The sequence below is a fragment of the Mustela lutreola genome, chromosome 17 (assembly GCF_030435805.1).
Source record: "Mustela lutreola isolate mMusLut2 chromosome 17, mMusLut2.pri, whole genome shotgun sequence".
Lineage (NCBI taxonomy): Eukaryota > Metazoa > Chordata > Mammalia > Carnivora > Mustelidae > Mustela > Mustela lutreola.
The window spans coordinates 42291066-42309517 of NC_081306.1; the positions used below are offsets into that span (position 1 = coordinate 42291066).

Consider the following 18452-nt stretch of genomic DNA (forward strand, 5'->3'; position numbering starts at 1 on the left):
CCAGAGTCCTCGCTGCAGGACCAAAGCAGGTCCTGTACAGTGTGGGAGAGCAGGGCTGGGTACTGCCCCCAGGGGAAAAGGGAGCCCCACAGGGTCAGGGCTCCTAGAACAGCACTTGACGCCCAGAGCAGTTTCTCACCATGTTACTGATACTACCTAGGGTGAGGGTTTGGGGAGGCAAGCCATCAGAATGCCAGCCAGAGAGGAATGTGTAGGTAGAGCCGGGCCATCGCCAGCTGGAACATGGCACAGCCATTAAAATAATAACAGTGTAGAATTTGAAGTAAGACCAGCGATGTATCTAGCATGACACAGAGTGGAAAATGCAGGATAGACAATTACATACAGCGTGATTACCGCTACACAGAGCAAAGTCATGCATCTGAAAATGGTGAGAGTAAGTTCATCAGGGAATCTGATATTATTAAATTGGCTTTTCAAACTAGGTAAAAGAATTAATTGTATTTAAAGATGCAAATACCAGACTGACCACTCGGGAGAGAAGATAAAGCTAGATGATGTTTTTTTTAATGTCATTCTTTACACCAAGAAATTGAAAGCAATCTAGGCTTTAAACATTAATAATTCAATTGTGTACATACCAGAAGAAAACTTGGGCAAGTATTCTGTTTTAAGTAATTTTGGAGTAGGTATTTCTTTCTGATCATAATTGAAAACTGATTATTTAAAAATAAATAACAATAAACATTGTAAAAGCATCAAAAAACTGAGAAGACATTTTCCAACCACATAAGGGCCCTCACAGATTAGTAGGAAAAAACGAGAGCTATGAAGTGGACGCCGGAGATACGCAGACAGTTCTTACGAAGAGAAGCAAATGCTCAGCTTTACTCAGCAGGAAAATTCAGTTTAATTTTATCTAGTGTTGGCGCAGGAAAACAAACACTCACATACTGTTGGCAAGAGTTTAAATTAGTGAGTTTTTTTTGGTTACTGGGAAGTTTCTCAATATCTATCAGAACAACAATAATAAAAAAAAAAATCACACGTACTCTTTGACCATTCTAACTCCTCTGCTAGAACTTCCTCCAGCAGATTCACTGTCACAATTACGCAACAATGTCTACATAATGATCACTGCAGAATTGTTTAGTAGGAAGAGGCAGTAAACAATCCAACAGTCCGCAGAGGCTGGTTACGTTAATTATTTAATAAGAATGAGGGGGAGCCACGTATGCTGGTGTAGAACATTTCCAAAGTAAGGAAGTAAGTGAAAAAGTGGGCAAGCCGCGCGTGCTGTGATCCCTTTCACACTGAAAGGGACAGGGAATGTCTATTACACTGTTGTATATTACGTGTGAGTTTATAGTATACTTGAGCCGGTGGGTTTTTGTTTTTTTTTTTAACTCAGAACCTGTAATAGTTTTATAATTGGAATATGTGAAAACGTGAGCAATCCCTTCTCCATAAGGGATGGAAATTTGAGCAATTTTTTTAAACGATGTAATTTCTACTTTTTTGTATTCCCAGGTTTGTTAGTCTGAGAGCGTGTGTTTTCTTCATATGATGTAAAAATAATAAACTTATTTTTAGACATTTTCTGCAGATGAGGAGGAAGGAATGCTATTTATTGACCAGGGAATTCATCTGGAGATCAGGGGAAATGTAAATCCGGGGACGCTGGGTTCAAACACTGACAATCGCGCATTAGGTATTATGGTCACATTTACATTCCATTATAACAGACGTGGAGCAGCTGTCACATCTATTAGCACATCCTTTATCCCAACAAATTCCTTCATTGTGTCAGCAAAATGTAAATGTATCATTCTTCTTGGGGAACTTCGGAAAACAATGAGTGCGTGATGATGATTTTTATTTTTATTTTTTTAAATATCTGGCACGTGAAGAGCAAGTTACATTTAAGATGCCCGGCTGTGGCCATCAGCCTGCATCAGGTCCCGCGGGATGCACGCTCCACCTTGTGTCGCATGTGGGTACAGAGTCTGGGCGCTGAAGATTGGGGAGCAGCCACATGACGCTCGTGGCGCCCCCAGCGGTAGCCCCATCATGCACCCAGGGCCATTGGCATGGATTGCCACAAAGACTGTTGGCCGCCGAGCTCCAAAGCACATAGGACGTTCACGTTGGGGAATAAGATGACCAAGTTGGCTTTATTCTCTTCCTTTCTAGAAAGCTGCAGGAGACGCAGATGTCTACCACCTCAAAGCTGGAGGAAGCGGAACACAAAGTTCAAAGTCTGCAGACAGGTGGGACGTTCTGCATCCTAGTCAAGTCCATTCGGGGAAGACGGAAGTGGGGGGCTTTGGGCTGTGCCCTTGTCCCCCGACTCCCCCTTCCACACCCCCATCCCTGTCCCAGGCCCCCTGGACGAGTGAAGGCGCCCACGCTCCTCAGACCCCTCCCCCCAGCCTCTCGACCTTGACCTCATTCTTACCCACCCTGAGTGGGTCACGTCCAGGTGGGAGGGTCTGTTCCTTTCCCATCCCTTCCACACACCGCCCTTTCTTTCTGCTCTTTTTCCAACAAACACATCTAAATCGCCCAACTGTCAAGGACCGATGTCTCATTTGGAACCAAGAGGGGGAAAAACAAAACAAAAAAAAAAACAACACTTCCTCCCGTCTTAAGCACAGTACTAGTAGAACTTTAAAATTTAAGATGCCCAAAAAGGTTGTTCTGGAGTTTTTATCGTTTCTTTATGCTTTTTTTTTCTTCTCCTCCTTTCTCTTTCTCTTTCTCTTTCTCTTTCTCTTTCTCTTTCTCTTTCTCTTTCTTTTCTTCCCCTGAAAGGGAAACTGCGTCATATACTTAATTTGAACGTGGGGGGGAAAACATCAGAAGACCTCATAATCCGAGGGAGTACCTCATGCCAGAGTGTGAGAACATAACCACAGCACATTTCCAGACACGTGAATGAGACCCCCCAAGATCTCAAGACACCTTAAAAACTCACTAGGAAATCCATACAAAGAGATAAACGGTCCAGTAGAACGAGGGGCCAGAGATGCAAACAGGTGGTCTGAGGGGGGACACGCACGTGGCCGGTACATGCATGAAAAAATATTAACAATTCTTAACAGGCAAGAGGATGCTCATTAAATCAGGGGAAAGATTGTTTTGCCTATCATACTGTCAGAAGAATTTTCTTTAATTGATAATATGCAGTGTTGGTGAGAGTATAAGAAAATAGTCACACTCCTGGTATTGCTGGGAACGTAAGTTGCCTCCTGGGGAGCCAGCCCGCTGGCTTTTGTCTTTCCAGCATGTCTCGGCTCCTTACCCCAGGACCTTGGCTCCTGAGGGTCCTCAGGTGCCCAGCATTTGGCCGGCTTCGTGCAAGAGCTTGCTGTTACTGCCTGTGTCCCCATACGGAGAGCTTTCCATGCAGTTCTGCTCAAGGAAAAGAGCAAGTCTCAGAAAGTATTTGGATCATCCTATCTGTGCAGGGTCGGGAGGGGAAGAAAAAAATATATATATATGTAACTGTGTATGAGAGCATTTTTTAAATAATAAAATATATGTAAAAGCAGGGAATCTACACACTGAACCAATAACAGGAATCACCTCCGAGGAGGGGCGTGGCTAAGAGGAGGCGGAAGGGAAGGGGATTCGGGCCCCTTCTGTGCACTTCCGTTATCCTGGACCCCTCGGATGCGTATACACCGCTTGTGTCCTTTGTCTTTCTTTCTTTTTCTTTGGCGGGGGGAGGGGCAGAGGAAGAGAGAGAGACTCTTGAACAGGCTCCGCGCTCAGTGCAGAGCCCAGCGCAGGGCTCGATCTCGTGACCCTGAGATCGTGACCTAAGCCGAAACCGAGTCAGAGGCGTAACCGACTGAGCCACCCAGGCGCCCCTACTTCACCTTTTCTGATCTAATCCGAACGACTGGTGTCTTATATTAAGGTTTTATGTCCTCTGCTTTGCAGCCCTGGAAAAAACTCGAACAGAATTATTTGACCTGAAAACCAAATACGATGAAGAAATTACCGCCAAGTAAGTCTCTGCCTGGCTTCCACCGTCTGCATGCTTTCGGTCAGGTGTCCCCAGCTTTGTTAATCCATGGAAGACACCCCGCCACCCCACTTTGCCCTCCTGTCTGTTGGCTTTCACAAAACGGTATGGGATTTAGGAGGCGCTCAGCCTCAGGGCTACCGTGGGGACAACAGCAGCACCACCATGAGCTGCTCGCGTCAATCTAATGACCGTGGTGTGACAGTAAGCTCTGGAGATCGTCGAACACTGGAACTTGTGTCCTTAATTATTAGGAAGCCTCATCAGCATGTGCTTTTTTCTAAGAAAGTTTGGGAACAGGGCATCTTACAGAAGAGGGGACACATGGGACCCTTGGGGGAGCTGGGTCTGTGCAGATGATGTCCCCTTTTCCCTGTGTCTGCGACCTTGGCTCCCACACAGATGTATTTACTCGCGTCACACTGGGCATCCATGTACGGACACATCCATGTATGGACACACAGGGCCTGCATCTGTTGGGGGTGGGCGTGTGTCACACGAGGCTCTTGCCAGAAGGAAATCCGTGATCTGGGGCAGCACGGGCACACTCCACCCACGTGCAGAACACCAGAAAAGAAGGAACAGTAGTGACAGAAATCAAGAGAGATGACAAAGCAGCAGCAGTTGTCCCTCCCCAGTCTCCCCTGTCAAAGTCCAGACAGGAAGGGCCACCAGACAAGAAGTTGAGCCACCTCCTGTCCTGGGAGCCTCCCCCAGTGTCCCCCAGAAGCCCATGCCCCCCAGGCTGCCTGTGCCAGTAAGAAGGGTGCCCCGCTGTGCTCCTGCTGTGCCTGTGCGGGCATCACTGCCCGGGGCGGGTGGGGGGGCGTTGGTATCTGGCCCCCTATTCTGCCAGCCTGGCACCCTTATTTTTCTATTATTTCTTCCTGGATTTTATTCTACTAAGAATAGTCATTGTCTTTCTTGGTAAATTCCTTCTTTTTTTCCCCCCAACAAGGTTTATTATTTTGTTTTTGTAACCCACATTTCTTTCTAGAAGACATAGATATGTCTTGCATTTCTATAATTAACCAAAGCTTGCTCTGTTGCTCCCTTCAAAAGTTGTGCAGCCCGTCTCTGAGCCCCTCTAAGCCAGTGTTTCTCAAACTGGGTGTCAGGGACAAAGTCAGTGTAGTGAGCGGCAACCAGCGGGTTGAGCAATAAAAAAGAATGGAAAACAGAAAAACAGAGCGGAGTAGTCAGTATCCCGGCTCCTGGCACAGGGTAAAGTCGAGTATTGTTTTGTGACACTTTCGTGTTCATTGTGTGTAGAAATCTAAAAACACAAAAGTACGGTTATTGGGTTGCCGTGTAAAATGCAGTTCTTTCGGGGAGTCTCAATCAGAAATTACTTTGAGAGCCGCTACTCTGAGAATGTTTTAAGAGGCTCAGCTTCCAGAAGCTGGTGCCTCCTGCCCTGTCCTCCTGGGGCGTGCCGGAGAGGAGGTGCCGTTAGCCGCAGACATGCACCTGCTTAGGGAAGAGAAGCAGCCTGGAGACATCCGGCCTCTACCGAAGCCATTCAGAAATGACAGCAAATAATGCTACTTGTCACTTGAGTGCTAAGTACTGGTCCCTGGGTTAGACTCATCCTTTCTTTATTGGGCTTCTAGAGAAGCCACAGAGAAAATTTGTGTCCATTGAATGGTTTGTCTTAGGCGTTGGGGAAGCGACTTAGCCCAAAAGAGCCATGTAGAAAGGGCTGACACGCTCCCCGCCCCCAGGTTTCCATCCGCGCTGGGTGGGGAATCTGGCGGCTGGGGAGCTGCCGGGAGACAGCCCAGGGGGTCAGGGTCTCTCCTCCTCTGTCCCCACCCTCTCTGACCTCGCTAGAGGCCAGGCTGACGCTGGGGGAGGACAGCACGGCCACCGGTCAGGGCCCTGCTCCCAGGTGACCGCCTCTTAAGATGATAGAGATAATTTTCAGTCTTGAGTGTTTTTCTAGTTACGGATTATAGACACACTGACTCCTGGGCTGGACAGAGAAGCCGGCTCTGTCCTGTTACAGGTAAGAATTAAATCTTGGGTCCCCTGAACCAGCAAGGTCACCAGGGGGGCCCCAGAGGCCCCAGACCTCCCCTCAACTCCTACAACTCTACTGGCATCTGATGGGCAGTGGCGGTCACTGGTGTGGGCTCAGTGAGAAATATTTCCAGATTGTTTCTCATCATTTCAGTGTGTCCTAAGGCCAAAAAGATTTTTCCCCCAAAAATCCAATGAAATGAAAACCCCTGGGTGACTTGCTTATGTTCGCTAAACTCCAGTAAGTGGAAATAGAAGCAGAATGTATGAGAGTTGCTTATTCTAACAGAATGTTCTGCTTCGGGACCGGCTATCGTCACAGACTGCTTTCCAGGGCCATGGGCGCTCGGGGCGCGTCACCTTCCAGGATCAGAGCCGGGAGTTGCTTGCCCTCCCCCTAGAGGAGCAGGGAGGCAGGGGTGCGGCGCGCCTGCGTGTGCTTGGCAAGAACAAGCCTAACTCAGGAGGGTCACGACTCAGAACAGAGCCACTCTTCAGCACAGCCGACATTCCTAGAGGGCCCCCTCTGAGCCTGGCCCTGTGCTCGGTCCTGAAAATCCCAAGGTAGAAGCTTCGGGGAGACAAGCCGTTGGAATCCAGTGTGATCACTGCTGTGGTAGGGGGGCCGTCAGCTGGCACAGCGTGTGTGCTGCCAGGGTGTCCCCAAGACTGCGCACTCCAGCGAGGGGCTGGCAGCAGGGATGCCACAGAGGGAATGTGGCAGCTTGAGCCAGGACTGGCCGGGATGTACCACACTGAGGCTTGCGAGGACCTGTGGCCTTTGGGGCGAAGAGTGACCCCTGCCCTTACCCTCCGCGCTTCCCACTGCTAGAACTCCCGTGGCCGAACTCAGCAGCAGCCAGTGGGCAGCCTCTAGGGGAGGCTCAGCCAGCTGGAGCAAAAGGAAAGGGTAATCAGAGAAGCCTTCCTGAAGGAGGTGACATGTGGTTTGTGGTTGAAAGATGAGTTCGGGTGAGGGGCTGCTCGAGGCAAAGGAGTGCGGGTGTGCGAGAACACGGGGCCGCCGGGCTCACCCGCCAGACGTGCCAGACATGGGGATGGGGCAGGGCGGGTGCCGAGTGTGTTGGGAGCCGGGGAAGGACAGTGGACTCAGGCCCGCATAGGGGTTGGGCATTTCCCAAGTTGGAAGTGGACTGACTGCTAACAAAAGGCAGCCTAGGGCCAAACTTACTGTACATGCTTCCCAGAGTAAGTAATCCACAAAAAATGTGGAGAATGGACTGAGTCAGTCCTCACGACTCTGTTGTAGCTTTGTGGGGAGTCCATCGGCCTGGGAGAGCGCCTGTGTGTGGAGCCTCCCACCTCGCATCCCTCTCCCCCTTTATTTTATGGGGAAGGTTTGTCGCTCTGCCATCCGCCTCGGGCCCACCGTACGTGTCTCTTAGTAGACTAGACGTCTTCTCGTGAATACGTACGAGTAGAAGCCCACCGAGGGCAAACCTTCTCACAAATGGTCTTAAAACATTTCTAAACCATTTCTTTGCTCTCTCTACGAGAGTAGGGAATTCTTAAATCACAAAAGGGGGATGGGGTGGCAGGGTCCAGCATTGGTTTCAGAGAAGGCTTCCCTGCTCACAGGGCGGGGGTCCGGGCCTCTCCCGTGGCCGTGGGGGCACTCGCTGACCACCACTCCCACTTTCCTTACCCAACGGCGGACACGCACAGTGGCGTGGTGCAGAGTCGGGGAGGGGGTGCGGGCGGCCCTTAGCATGGCCAATAGTGACCGTTCCGTCTTCCGTGATCAGCAGAGTGGGGCCTGGTATGTGCTTCTGATCAGCAGACCTTGGGGAAGGTGGGCTCCCCAGGGGCTTCCAAGAGCCCATGTTGCCCTCGCCTCTCTGTCGCTGGGAGATGTCCCCCGCACTTGGGAAAGCAGCCCACAGGTCGAAGGCCCCGAGGCCGGTCTAAGAGCCCGGTTTATTGTGAGCAGTCACCACCCCGCGTCAGCTGGGACAGCGCAGGCCGACTTGCAGCGGGGAAGTTTTCCACGCGGAGGCTTGAAGCAAAATGTAATTAGCCTTTATGTGCAGAACAAGGACCCATTGATGAATACAGCTGGTCTTTGTTTTGTCCCGTCATTGAGAGTGGGAGGTAAAAGTGTTCTTCTTCATGTTTATTAATGCAAGATTCCTTAGACAAGTGGCAAGCACAGTTTAATATTTGTTGGAACATAGGGGGGTTTGCCAAAACAGTTGTGTAAGAGGATTGCAGGGTTGCAGAGTATAACCGTTTCTGGGTTAAATAAATGAATTATGTCTCTGCTTCCCCCCACACACACCCTTTTCCTTTCTTTTTTCTTTTCTTCTTTTCTTCTTTTTTTTTTTCCTTTTTTTTTTCTTTTTTTTTTCTTTTGCCCCGAGAGGGGCACCCCGGGTCCCGATCTTCCCACTTGCATTAGCAGATGGAAAGTTAGCAACCCGATTGACTTCAACCTGCACAGGTCAGCCAAGCAGAGGGGTGTGGATTTTAGTAGGTAAACAGGTCCCAGGATGCCCGTGGAGGTGGACAGCTGCTTCGGGGCACGTGGCACCTGGCCCCGGAGAGAGCCTGGCCCTCACCTTCCACAGCCAGCCGCCTGGGTTCGCGGCTGGTCGGCACCGCACCCTGCGGGAGGGGAGCGTTGTCTCCCCGACTAGCATCCTGGGCCGAAGTGCAGGAATTTCTCCTCCCGTCCACGGCCCCGTCTTTGCTGGGTCCCCGGAATCCTGGCACAGAAAGAGCTTCCGTTACAACACATACAGTCCGTTCACTGCGTTCCTCTCGATTGTGGCCTGTGTGTCTGAGCCTCCCGTGGAAGAAAATACCGAATTGTACTGAAATGCTCTGTGTTTTACAGCTAATGTGAGTCTTAGGAGAATTTGCACCTCCCGAGCCTTTCCTGCCAGAAGAATTCATATTTCTTAAGGTTGTTCATGTTCTAGTCCTTTCCTCTGTACTTCTGAGAAAGCCCTGCATTGTATACACGCCGACTTCCATCGTGTGTTACAAAAAGGGACATTTGTGAACAACTTCGCTCAGGTTAATTTTAGAGTATTTTCTTTCGAGCACGTAGGGAACCAGTGCCTTCTCACAGGACACCGTGCGCTCTGAGAAGTGAGCCTGGCTTAGGGCTCTGTGGGAATTGCCGGGGCAGGGGGCCTGTATGTGCCCCACGTCGTTGAGGGCGGAAATGCCCAGCAGTGGGGCGCGTGGGCCCCGAGAGGCGCTCTGACAAGGGGAGGGGACCGGCAGCTGGAGACCCGATGCGCAGGTGGGGCTACGTGCAGACCACCTGCTGGAGACTGGCGGTGGGGTGGACACCCTCTGCGAGCGCGGGTCACTGGGGACTAGTCCCCGGAGGTTTCTGGCCTGGCCCCGAAATCCAGCGCCCTGCACACCCTGAGGTGGTGACGCGTGACCGCCTTGAAGAGAGCGGTGTCACCTGTGGGAGGGCCAGCCAGGCCAGAGGTCGCTGTGGAGCCCCTCAAGCCTTCGCTCTCCCTCCGGCCCCCTCCTGTCAGCCCTGGCAGACTGGTTGCTCCTCTATTTATTTATTTTGACACCTCCCCGTGAAGGACTTGTGGAAGGGGGCCCGGTAGAGCGCAGGCGGCGGAGCCCGAGAACCGCACAGCTGTTCTGACGATCCCGCTGGATGCCTGTGCATCGCCGTTGAACTTGACAACACTGGCGCTGGTCTCCTGAAATGGAGTCTCTCGGCTGTACCTTTAAGAGCGGAACATTTTCTATTTCCTGTCTTTTTGATGAGTCATCAATTTCCAGTATGAGTTGCTGTAATTATCCTGGTTAGATTAATTTCCCTAAAAATAGAGAGACAGCCACTTTGATGGTTTCAAGGGGCTGGGCTTGAATAAAGAACCTGCTGTCCCTTCAACCTAGAGGCGGTCAGATGACGCTTGCGGGGAACAGCTAAGGACTTTGAGGGGAGAAGAGGGGGCTTTCCCCGCTCTGTGGCTTTAGCTCCCAAAGAGCGTGACATGCATTTTGTAGAATCCTAGGATTCTCCATCCCTGTATCAGCATTTCACCTCACACCTAAAATCCGACGCCTGGGTGAGCCCCAGAGGGCTCTCCTCGGCCTCTCCAGCAACAGCAGCGTCTCTAAGCAGCACAGCCCAGAGCCAGGCTCTTCCCAGCCCAAGGCACTGTGTGGGAAGAAGGGGATTGTTTCGTCTTTCCAAGTCCACGTCGAATTTCCTCTGAGTGCCGAGGATCCTTCACCCGTCCCATGGACTCCAGATGTGTCTGGACGTTTACCCAGCATTGGCAGGAGACCGGGGTCTCTACGCCTCCCCCCTTTCAGCCACGCTCACTAGAAGCCTGAGTTAAAATGTCAGGCCCGGTGTCAAGTGCGGGGACTGCAGAATGAAGGGGGCGGGGACGTTCCCGATGCCATCTGCGCACGGGCTCGCGTGCCCCGCTCCGAATGCTGAAACACCCACGTACCCATGTGCCTACGCGATGCTGGGCGGGGTGTGTGTACAAACGAGCTTGTGGGTAGAGAGAGAGTAACCCTGCTCCTCCGGCATCCTTGAAGAGGGTATTAGAGAGAAAAGCATTAGTCCTTGACTGTCGCCAGGGCTTGGCATGCTTTTATAAAAATGTCGTGTTTATAGAGACCCTTGAGGTTTCCCTCATTTTGGGATCAAGGTAAAGCTTGGGAACCTCACAGTCTGCAGCTCAAGGAAACGGAGAAGGAGGCTGATGGCGAGCACAGCCGTCCCAGTGCCTCTAGAGACCTGTCGGACGGACATCGTGACCTGTGCCTGCCTACGTCCAGGACGTACTGCGAGTGTTCCTGCCACCCGCTCGGTGGTGACAGACACCAGCGGAACTGCCTCCGGAGAGGGCTTGTCCTGTCCGCACACCGTGTGCACGTCCCCACGCTCATGGGTGACCTCGTCAGTCAGCGTGAGCCTTTGCCTTAACGACAGCCGGGTGGGGTCTCTGTAGCGAGCGGCCTGGACCCTGACCGGTGACATTGTTTACTCCCTGGGAGACTCCCAAAGGAAGCTGATGACCTCTAAGAGGAAAGCAGGAGCCATCTGAACCTTTGAAGTGCTTTAGGCAGGAAGGCTTGTGGAGGCCCTGCCTGGAACTGCGCACCGCCTCGGGCCCTCCCCGGGGAATTCCTCCAAAAGCCATGCGTTTCTGCCTCTGCACAGGAGTCCCCAGCTACTGCTGAGGCCCAGGACAGCACCGGTCACCAGGAGGCGGCCCATCTCCTCCCGTGCTTCCCAGGTGGCTAAGGGGAATGTGACGGGAGGTGCACCGACCGGCCCAGGGCCCTTTGGAAGGGAGGCAGGAGGGCTGGCGCGACTGACCTTACCGCAGCACACCCCCCGATCAGCGAAGAGAGTCCCCTTTGTGGGATACTTAGTATTTTTCATTACAGGAGTCCTCCGTGTGTGTTACACCAAATGTAGAAAATTCTAAACAGTTTTAGAAAACAGGTCATCGCTCGTTACCACACAGAGAGAACCGTCAGTAACATCCTGGCCCAGTCCCTCCAGTGTTTTTTCTAGACGGTGCTTTGTTGCTGTTGTGTCGTATAGATTGCGTCAGATTTCATTTCTAGGCTGCTGGTGTGGCTGGTTTGCTTGTTGTTGTTGTCTTACTTGAGGTGTAACTGTTTCTTTGCTGTCGGTAACTTCCCTTCGGAAACCTGATGGGTGCTGTCCAGCGCTCCATCGGACAGGTGTGCTGTGGGGTCAGTTACTCCTCGGTTGCCCTCTTGTTTGGGAGCCCAGCTCTACACTGCTGTCATTACCTCACAGGTGAAAACTAGAAAACTCCTTTCGTGCCGTCTTTTCATGCCACTGTCCCACTAGTGGCTGCGGGGTTTTCAAGTGGCTTCCCTGTAGCGTCATCAGACCGGGAGAGCCTGGACCCCAGAATGCTCCAAGGGCCCCAGCATCCCTCGCCTCACTACCAGATAGACGTGATAGACGTCACAGCCTCCTCTAGTTGGGGGACGGTGGAAGGCACTAGGCCTAGAGTCAGGAAATCCTGGGTCGGGCCCCAACTCTGTCACAGGTGGGGCCTGACGAAGTCCCCTCCCTCACAGTAGCCGTGTCCTCGTTAGTAGAAGGATGGGACCGGGCTGCACGGCTGTGGGCAGCATCGAAGAGCCCGCCCCCTTCTTGGGCTCTTAGCATTACCCCACAGCTGCTTCCCAGAAGCTGAATCTCCGATCTTGTCCGCCAGCAGGACCTGCACAGCCTCTCTGTAGATTGGCCTGCAGGGAAGCCACCGACCCAGACGTGGGGGACAGTGGGAGCATAAGGGGGAGAGCCCCGCTCTAAGGGTCACCATGAGGCTTGATTGCTGACCCAGTGAGACGAGTAACCGTGGGCAGGGCACCCAGTTTCTGTCCTCAGGACGTGGTGTCCTCAACAGCGAGGTGGAGGAATGCCCCAAGCGGACCCTCAGCGAGTGGGCCCCAGCCACCCCTCACCCTCTCCCGTGGTGACCTTGGGAAAATCAGGATGTCTATGCCACCAGGCTTCTTTGTCCACGTCGGCACGCTGCAGCTGGGGGAGTCCTCGTCCTGAGGGCTCGGAATTAGAAATCCTGACCACTTACCACTTGGGTGCTACTGGGCGGGAAGCAGAAAGCTCCAAGTGCCTAGCGTTGTACACCTGTTAATGCCCTAACCTCTGGAGGGTCACATCGAGGCGACTCTCAGACTCCAGGAGAGGTCTCACCCCGTGTGGCTTGGAGAATTTGGGGCTCTCTGGACTGTTGTAAAACACATTAAGAGAGCTGCCAAACATCTGGGCACCAGCAAGGATGTCTGCGGCTCTTATTCTGGGATAGCGTTTAAAAAAAAAAAAAAAAAAAACTTTTTGGAACCAGCCTTAAGAATGAAAAGTTTCCTCCAGGAAAGCGAGAGCGAGCTAGATAATTGAACTCATTGATTTCCTTCACGGCTTGTTTGGCCTTTCATTCCCTTCCTGAGGTGCTGTTTGTTGAGGAATGTCTCCAATTGCCAGAAAGACAGTGGGGTGTCTCATATTTCCCCGCCCGCTCCCCCTTCAGCCAGAGCCGAGTTCCGAGGCGAGCCTGTGATATGAATTTTTAATGCAGAACTTTATAGCCTCACTCTGGCAGCCCGGCTGCATTGCTCTCCTGAGCTTTCAGATTTAATACCCTGATGAACAAGCGAAGACTCGGGGCATCGGCACCAGGGAGGCTTAACCCCCCGATGACCACACGTGCACCCTCTTGTTTCCCTAAAGGTAAACCTAAAGGAGTCGGGAGGAAAAAAAGAAATTTTTTCAGTCCTGCAATGTTTGGGATGTTCTCAGCATAGCCTGGAGCACCAAAGCAGCATAGTCTCAAAATTTTATTGGACAGCATACATACATTTGTACCTTTTCATTTATCTTTTCCAAGACGGCCTGTTCCCACGCGAACGTGCTTCTGCACCCTCTTCTAGCCAGAAGATGGCTGTACAGTTTTCAGGATTTACCCAACAAAAAGGCCACCAGATGCTCCCATGTTTTTCGTGGGAAACTCAAGCATAATTAGAAATCTAGAAGTTGTCATCAGTCACGAAGAATCGACCACTTACGTCAAGTGGTCAATTCTGTGTGTAGGCCTATGGTTGATTGTCTTTTTTATTTTCTCTTTCTCTCTCTCCCTGCTGGTAGCTCTGTATATTAGTGAAGGCTTTTAAATTAAGGGGGAAAAGGGACGCCTGGGTGGCTCAGTTGGTTAAGCAGCTGCCTTCGGCTCAGGTCATGATCCCAGCGTCCTGGGATCGAGTCCCACATCGGGCTCCTTGCTCCACGGGGAGCCTGCTTCTCCCTCTGACTCTGCCTTCCACTCTGTCTGCCTGTGCTCGCTTTCGCTCGCGCTCTATCTCTGACAAATAAATAAATAAAATCTTAAAAAAAAAAAAAAATTAAGGGGGAAAAAATTGAGAAGAAGCTGTCTATAAAAACTGCGTGAGTTTAAGTAAGTCAGAAGGATGGCGCTTCTCATAAGTGGCACCAGAATAATTGGCCGTGGGGAAGATAAGAGAGAGCTGAGCCCCAGCAACACCAAGTCTCAATGTTTAAAATCCTTTAAATGTAAAAAATGAAAGCATGAAAACACGAGGAGAAATTTTCGGGGGCTCCTTCTTTGATGTGGAGGTGGGGAAGATCTCTAGAAGCATGAGGCCCACGGTGGGAAGCTCTGTATTTTCAGCTCCGCCTCCTTTCTAGACAGTTCTGCCGTGGGTGTCGCAAACTCAAGCGAACTCACCATCCTCCGTGACTCCCCTCTTCCCCACGGACTGTTCCCTCGCACGTCCTCCCCACCCCAGGCAAGCACGGTCTGCCTTTATTCCAGAGAACGGAGGGTTCTTCCCGACTCTCACCTCCTGCTGCCCTAATCCGTATTAATTCCACCTCCTCGAGACCTTCCGTATCCCTCACTTCTTACTGTAATAATTTGGCTCTTTTCATCTCTCGGCCCCAAAATTCACTGTCTTCCCGGCGGATCTCCCTGCCGCCAGTTTCTTCCCTGGACTAATCCATCCTCCAAGTGTCTGTCTGCCCAAAGTGTCTTCCCGAAATATAAATCTGATCCTGTTAAAATCCTTCCTCCTTAAAGTCTCTCCGTGGCTCTGTCTTGCTTCCACTGAAAAATCCTCACAGTCCCAACCCTGAGCCGCTTCATGAGCGCGCCCCCCCCCCCCAAATACTTCACAGCCTCATTTCACACCAGCTCCAGCTCCCCACCTGCCTTCGGGGGGTCGCGGGCCCTTCCCAGGCTCACCAGGCTCAGAGTTCCCAGCTTCCTTCCGCAGCAGCTCCCGCCTCTCCGGCCCGTGCCTGTGCCCGCGCGGACACGTGAGCGGAGGCTCTGGTCCCTCTCTTTCCACGGAGGGAATGCGGGGTGGGGCGGGGATCATGAATCTGGATCCAGAAAACATACATCTTTATTTTCTACTGACATCTGACTGTGCAGTAGCTTTTCCTTCCTTTGCACGTGAAGTCACCAGACCGGAATAAGAATCTTGAGGCTCGGTTGCAAGTGGATCTTGCATCACGTTAAAATGGTTGTAAATACCCTCAGATTCGTTATTCCTTGCACAGATAACGAAGAATGTTTGTTACTACATCATAAATTTGAGTGGTGTTTTTTTTTTTTTGTTTTTTTTTTTTTAGGTACCGTAATAACCGCACATCAGAATGATTATTTCCCATAGTAAACTTGGATATTGAAAACCTTTTTCTAGAAAGAGGTCCATAGTCCCCACCAGACTGTGGACCACGGCTCAGGGAAGGTTCAGCATCCGTCACAGACCAGCAGCGTCTCGAGGGCCCCAACTAGACCCTACCCCTTTTTTACCCCAGGACTTTGCATAGTGCTGTCCCCCACTACGGGAGGTTTTAGTGATAGTCCGTGCGGCTGTCACGAAACCCCCCTCTTCCAGGTGTGAAACAGTTGGGCCTAGGGCAGGGGCGAGTAGCGTCCCAATTCCACAGATGCAGCAGTGCCAGCTGTGTGGATGGACCCTTCCTCTGGGGATGGAGGATGCTTGTTTGCCCCTCAGGGTCTGCCCCCCACATGCCTAGACCCCCGTGGGAAGAAGCAACGCGGGGATTCAGGCTGTCGGAGGGGCCAAGCCTGTAACAGTCCGCAGCATATGCTGTCGGCCTAACATGGGGCGCGAAGCTCCGTCACCATAAAAGAACGAGCATCAGGAAATCTGCAGCTCATTTTCCTAACGAGGGGAAGGGGTGAAAGCATTTTCTGTCTAAGCTAAGGGACATTTCTCCTTCCACAAAAAGGGAGGCAGTGCCCCTTCCCCCGTGCCAGGGTTATTTTGAAGCTTCGTCTGTTCAGTCATTATCTGCTGAGTGCATCCTGGGTGCTGGGCTCGGGCTCAGGCATGGGCCTCAGGACTCCCGTCTTTGCACTTGATCATCCTGACCCTGGGAGGTTCACTTTAAATCCCATCTGTATTCTGATGGCTCCCACACTGATGTTTCTGGCCCCGACCCGCCCGTAACGGATATCACAAGCTTCACGGCAAAACCAAACTTTCCCACTTTCCTCTCCTCCTTCTGACTCTCTCTCGGCTGATCGCTCTCTCCTTACAATCCGGGTCCCTTTGCCACTGTGTCCCCAGTGCCCAGAACAGCGCCCGCTCAGCGCTCACAGATGTTCTTGGTCCCTGCTCTAGAGGCCACCACTGAGCAGAGAGCAGATGGCCAGGTGATGAACGTGTAGGTAGAGTCAGGTGTCATGTGCTACCAAGAAAATTAAAGCAAGGGAAGGAACGGGCAAGGCGGGGAGAGAGCCTCGCTGGCTGCCACGGATGGTCGGGGACAGCAGGGTGCCTCGGTCGCAAATGAAAGGCAAAAGCCCGGAGCATGGGCTCCACCCACAGGCGCTGACTCTGCCGTGGACACTTACTCGGAGATTACTTACCCGGGGTGGGGGTCCGGCGACCACCCTTCAGAAAACTGATCTAGGCGCTGTGGTTTCATTTGGCTGATACTTGGTTTGAAGACAGAATTGCCCAAATAAGGACAAGGGACAGGACTCCAATGGCCCTTCTGGAGCACCTCGTCTGCGTCCAGTGCTCGAGCGCATGCATACCTCCACGGGGCCGCGTTGTGTCAGACTTGGTGTGTGACAGTCCCGTCTGTCATACCAGCCCAGGAGCTCCTCAAGGGCTCACGCATGGGTTCTGAGAGTCTGTGACGGTGCCTGACCGGGGTGTCCGTCAGTGTTTGGATAATCCTCGAGCTAGTGCACGGGGGTGAGCAGACACCTCCCTGCATCATCTCATGTCCTTGACCTTGGTACTCTGACAGTCACTGTGTCTGCCCCTCACCAGAAGTTCTAATGAACAAGATCCTTGGGATATCAGCCTATCTCGAGAGCCCACTCAGGGGAGGGGAGGGGAGGGGTGGTAGGCACGCGCGTGCGTGTAGCTGTAGCTGGCGCTCTCACGGTCAGCCCCGTGGGCTCTGCTGTGCAGTGTCTGGCAACCCTTTGGACTTCTCCCCAGGGTGTCCCAATACCAGGTGTAAAAGTACCGAATGAGGGGTTTTCTAATGCATAATTAGGACATGCAGCCAGGTTGCTGGGTCAAGCCTGGCAGAGTCTGCTCGGTGGCCTGCAAATGCCCCAGGGTCCTGGTGGCACCAGAGCGGTGCGAGGGACTCCGAGGGGCTCCGAGGGGCAGGGCTGGTTCACGGCGACCTGAGCTCTTCTGCTTCTGGCCTTCTGGAGTTCTCATGCAGGGTGATCGCTAAGCGAGTCTGCTGTGACTCAACGGATGCAGAAGCTCCTTACGTGCTGCTGCGGAGAGATGTCGTCCGAATCATGTACTTGAGCAGGAAGCATAGGACTCTGAACTTTGAGCGTTAAACCCGCGCCGCGTGTTGTCAATGCAGACACCGGCTCTCGGAGGGGATCTGGGGCCGGCAGGTGCCTTTTCACCGTCCCACTTTCTGACTTTTGAATCTCCTGTTCAATGAGTACCTGTTTATTCCTTCTGGAGCCTTCACATCAGTGGATCCAAAGTGGCCTTGAAGCCATCAGGCACCTCCCTCCCTCCGAAGGCACAGCCCGTGTTCAGCCCCATCTCTGTCCAGCTTAGAGTCCATCACTCCGACAGACGAAATAGCACTTTGGAACCGTCTTCATGAATGTGTGTATCTTTAAAGCAGCCCGTACTTCTCTCCTGCAAGCTTAGTTAAGTGTACCCCGCAGACCCTATGGAGAGGAGGCTGAGCCTCCTGGCACAGGGGACAGATCTGGGGGCTCACCCGGGTCCACTTGCCGCAAACAGTGAGCCCCCGGGCGAGTCCAGTTAGCCTCCCACTGGCCTGGGTTTCATGTTCTGTGACTGTGTCTGCCTCCACGCGAGCTCCCAGGGGTTAATAGGCATAAAGTGTTCAGTGGTCGCATTGCCAGGGGCCAGGTGATGGGTGCTGCTGCCATCCCTGCGAACGTGTCTGACGCCCTGTGCTCCGGCTCCTGTAGCAAAGCTAGCCGCTACCAAGAGGGCTTCGTGACCCTCCACCGGGCCTGGCTCCGTTGTTCACAGTTCAGTAATTAGCCATCTCAATAGAAAAATGAGATCTGAGCCATGTTTTATCTCTCCGTAGCCAGTTTCGAGAACAGACACGTCTACATATCTCAGATGCCCATGGCAGTGGGTACACGCATCACATAGCCACGCACGCACATTGGTGACACAGACGGACGAGCTCAGGACTTTCTGCTTTGTATACTGTCCTTTGTCCTTTTGTCTTACATCACTTGTAGGTTCCTGTAACACCTGCTCATCTGCTGATTTGTCATTTTGGTGGCAAAATTGTATTTTCTTCTCACAATGAATTAGGGTTTATGTAACTGTTCTTACCACTCTTGCTTGGTGAGCGCCTGGGTTATTTGGGTTGTTC

General features: G+C 52.2%; 1 protein-coding gene across 7 annotated transcripts in view; it reads left to right on the top strand.

The window, feature by feature from the left end:
* The window catches only part of CUX1 (cut like homeobox 1), a 354242-nt gene that overhangs the window by 215180 nt on the left and 120610 nt on the right, over window positions 1-18452 (top strand). For all 7 annotated transcript variants that reach the window (XM_059155149.1, XM_059155150.1, XM_059155147.1 and 4 more), the window contains exons 7-8: window positions 2155-2231; window positions 3910-3976. In XM_059155149.1, coding sequence (XP_059011132.1) covers window positions 2155-2231; window positions 3910-3976 — 144 coding nt within the window. The remainder of the gene's footprint in view (window positions 1-2154; window positions 2232-3909; window positions 3977-18452) is intronic.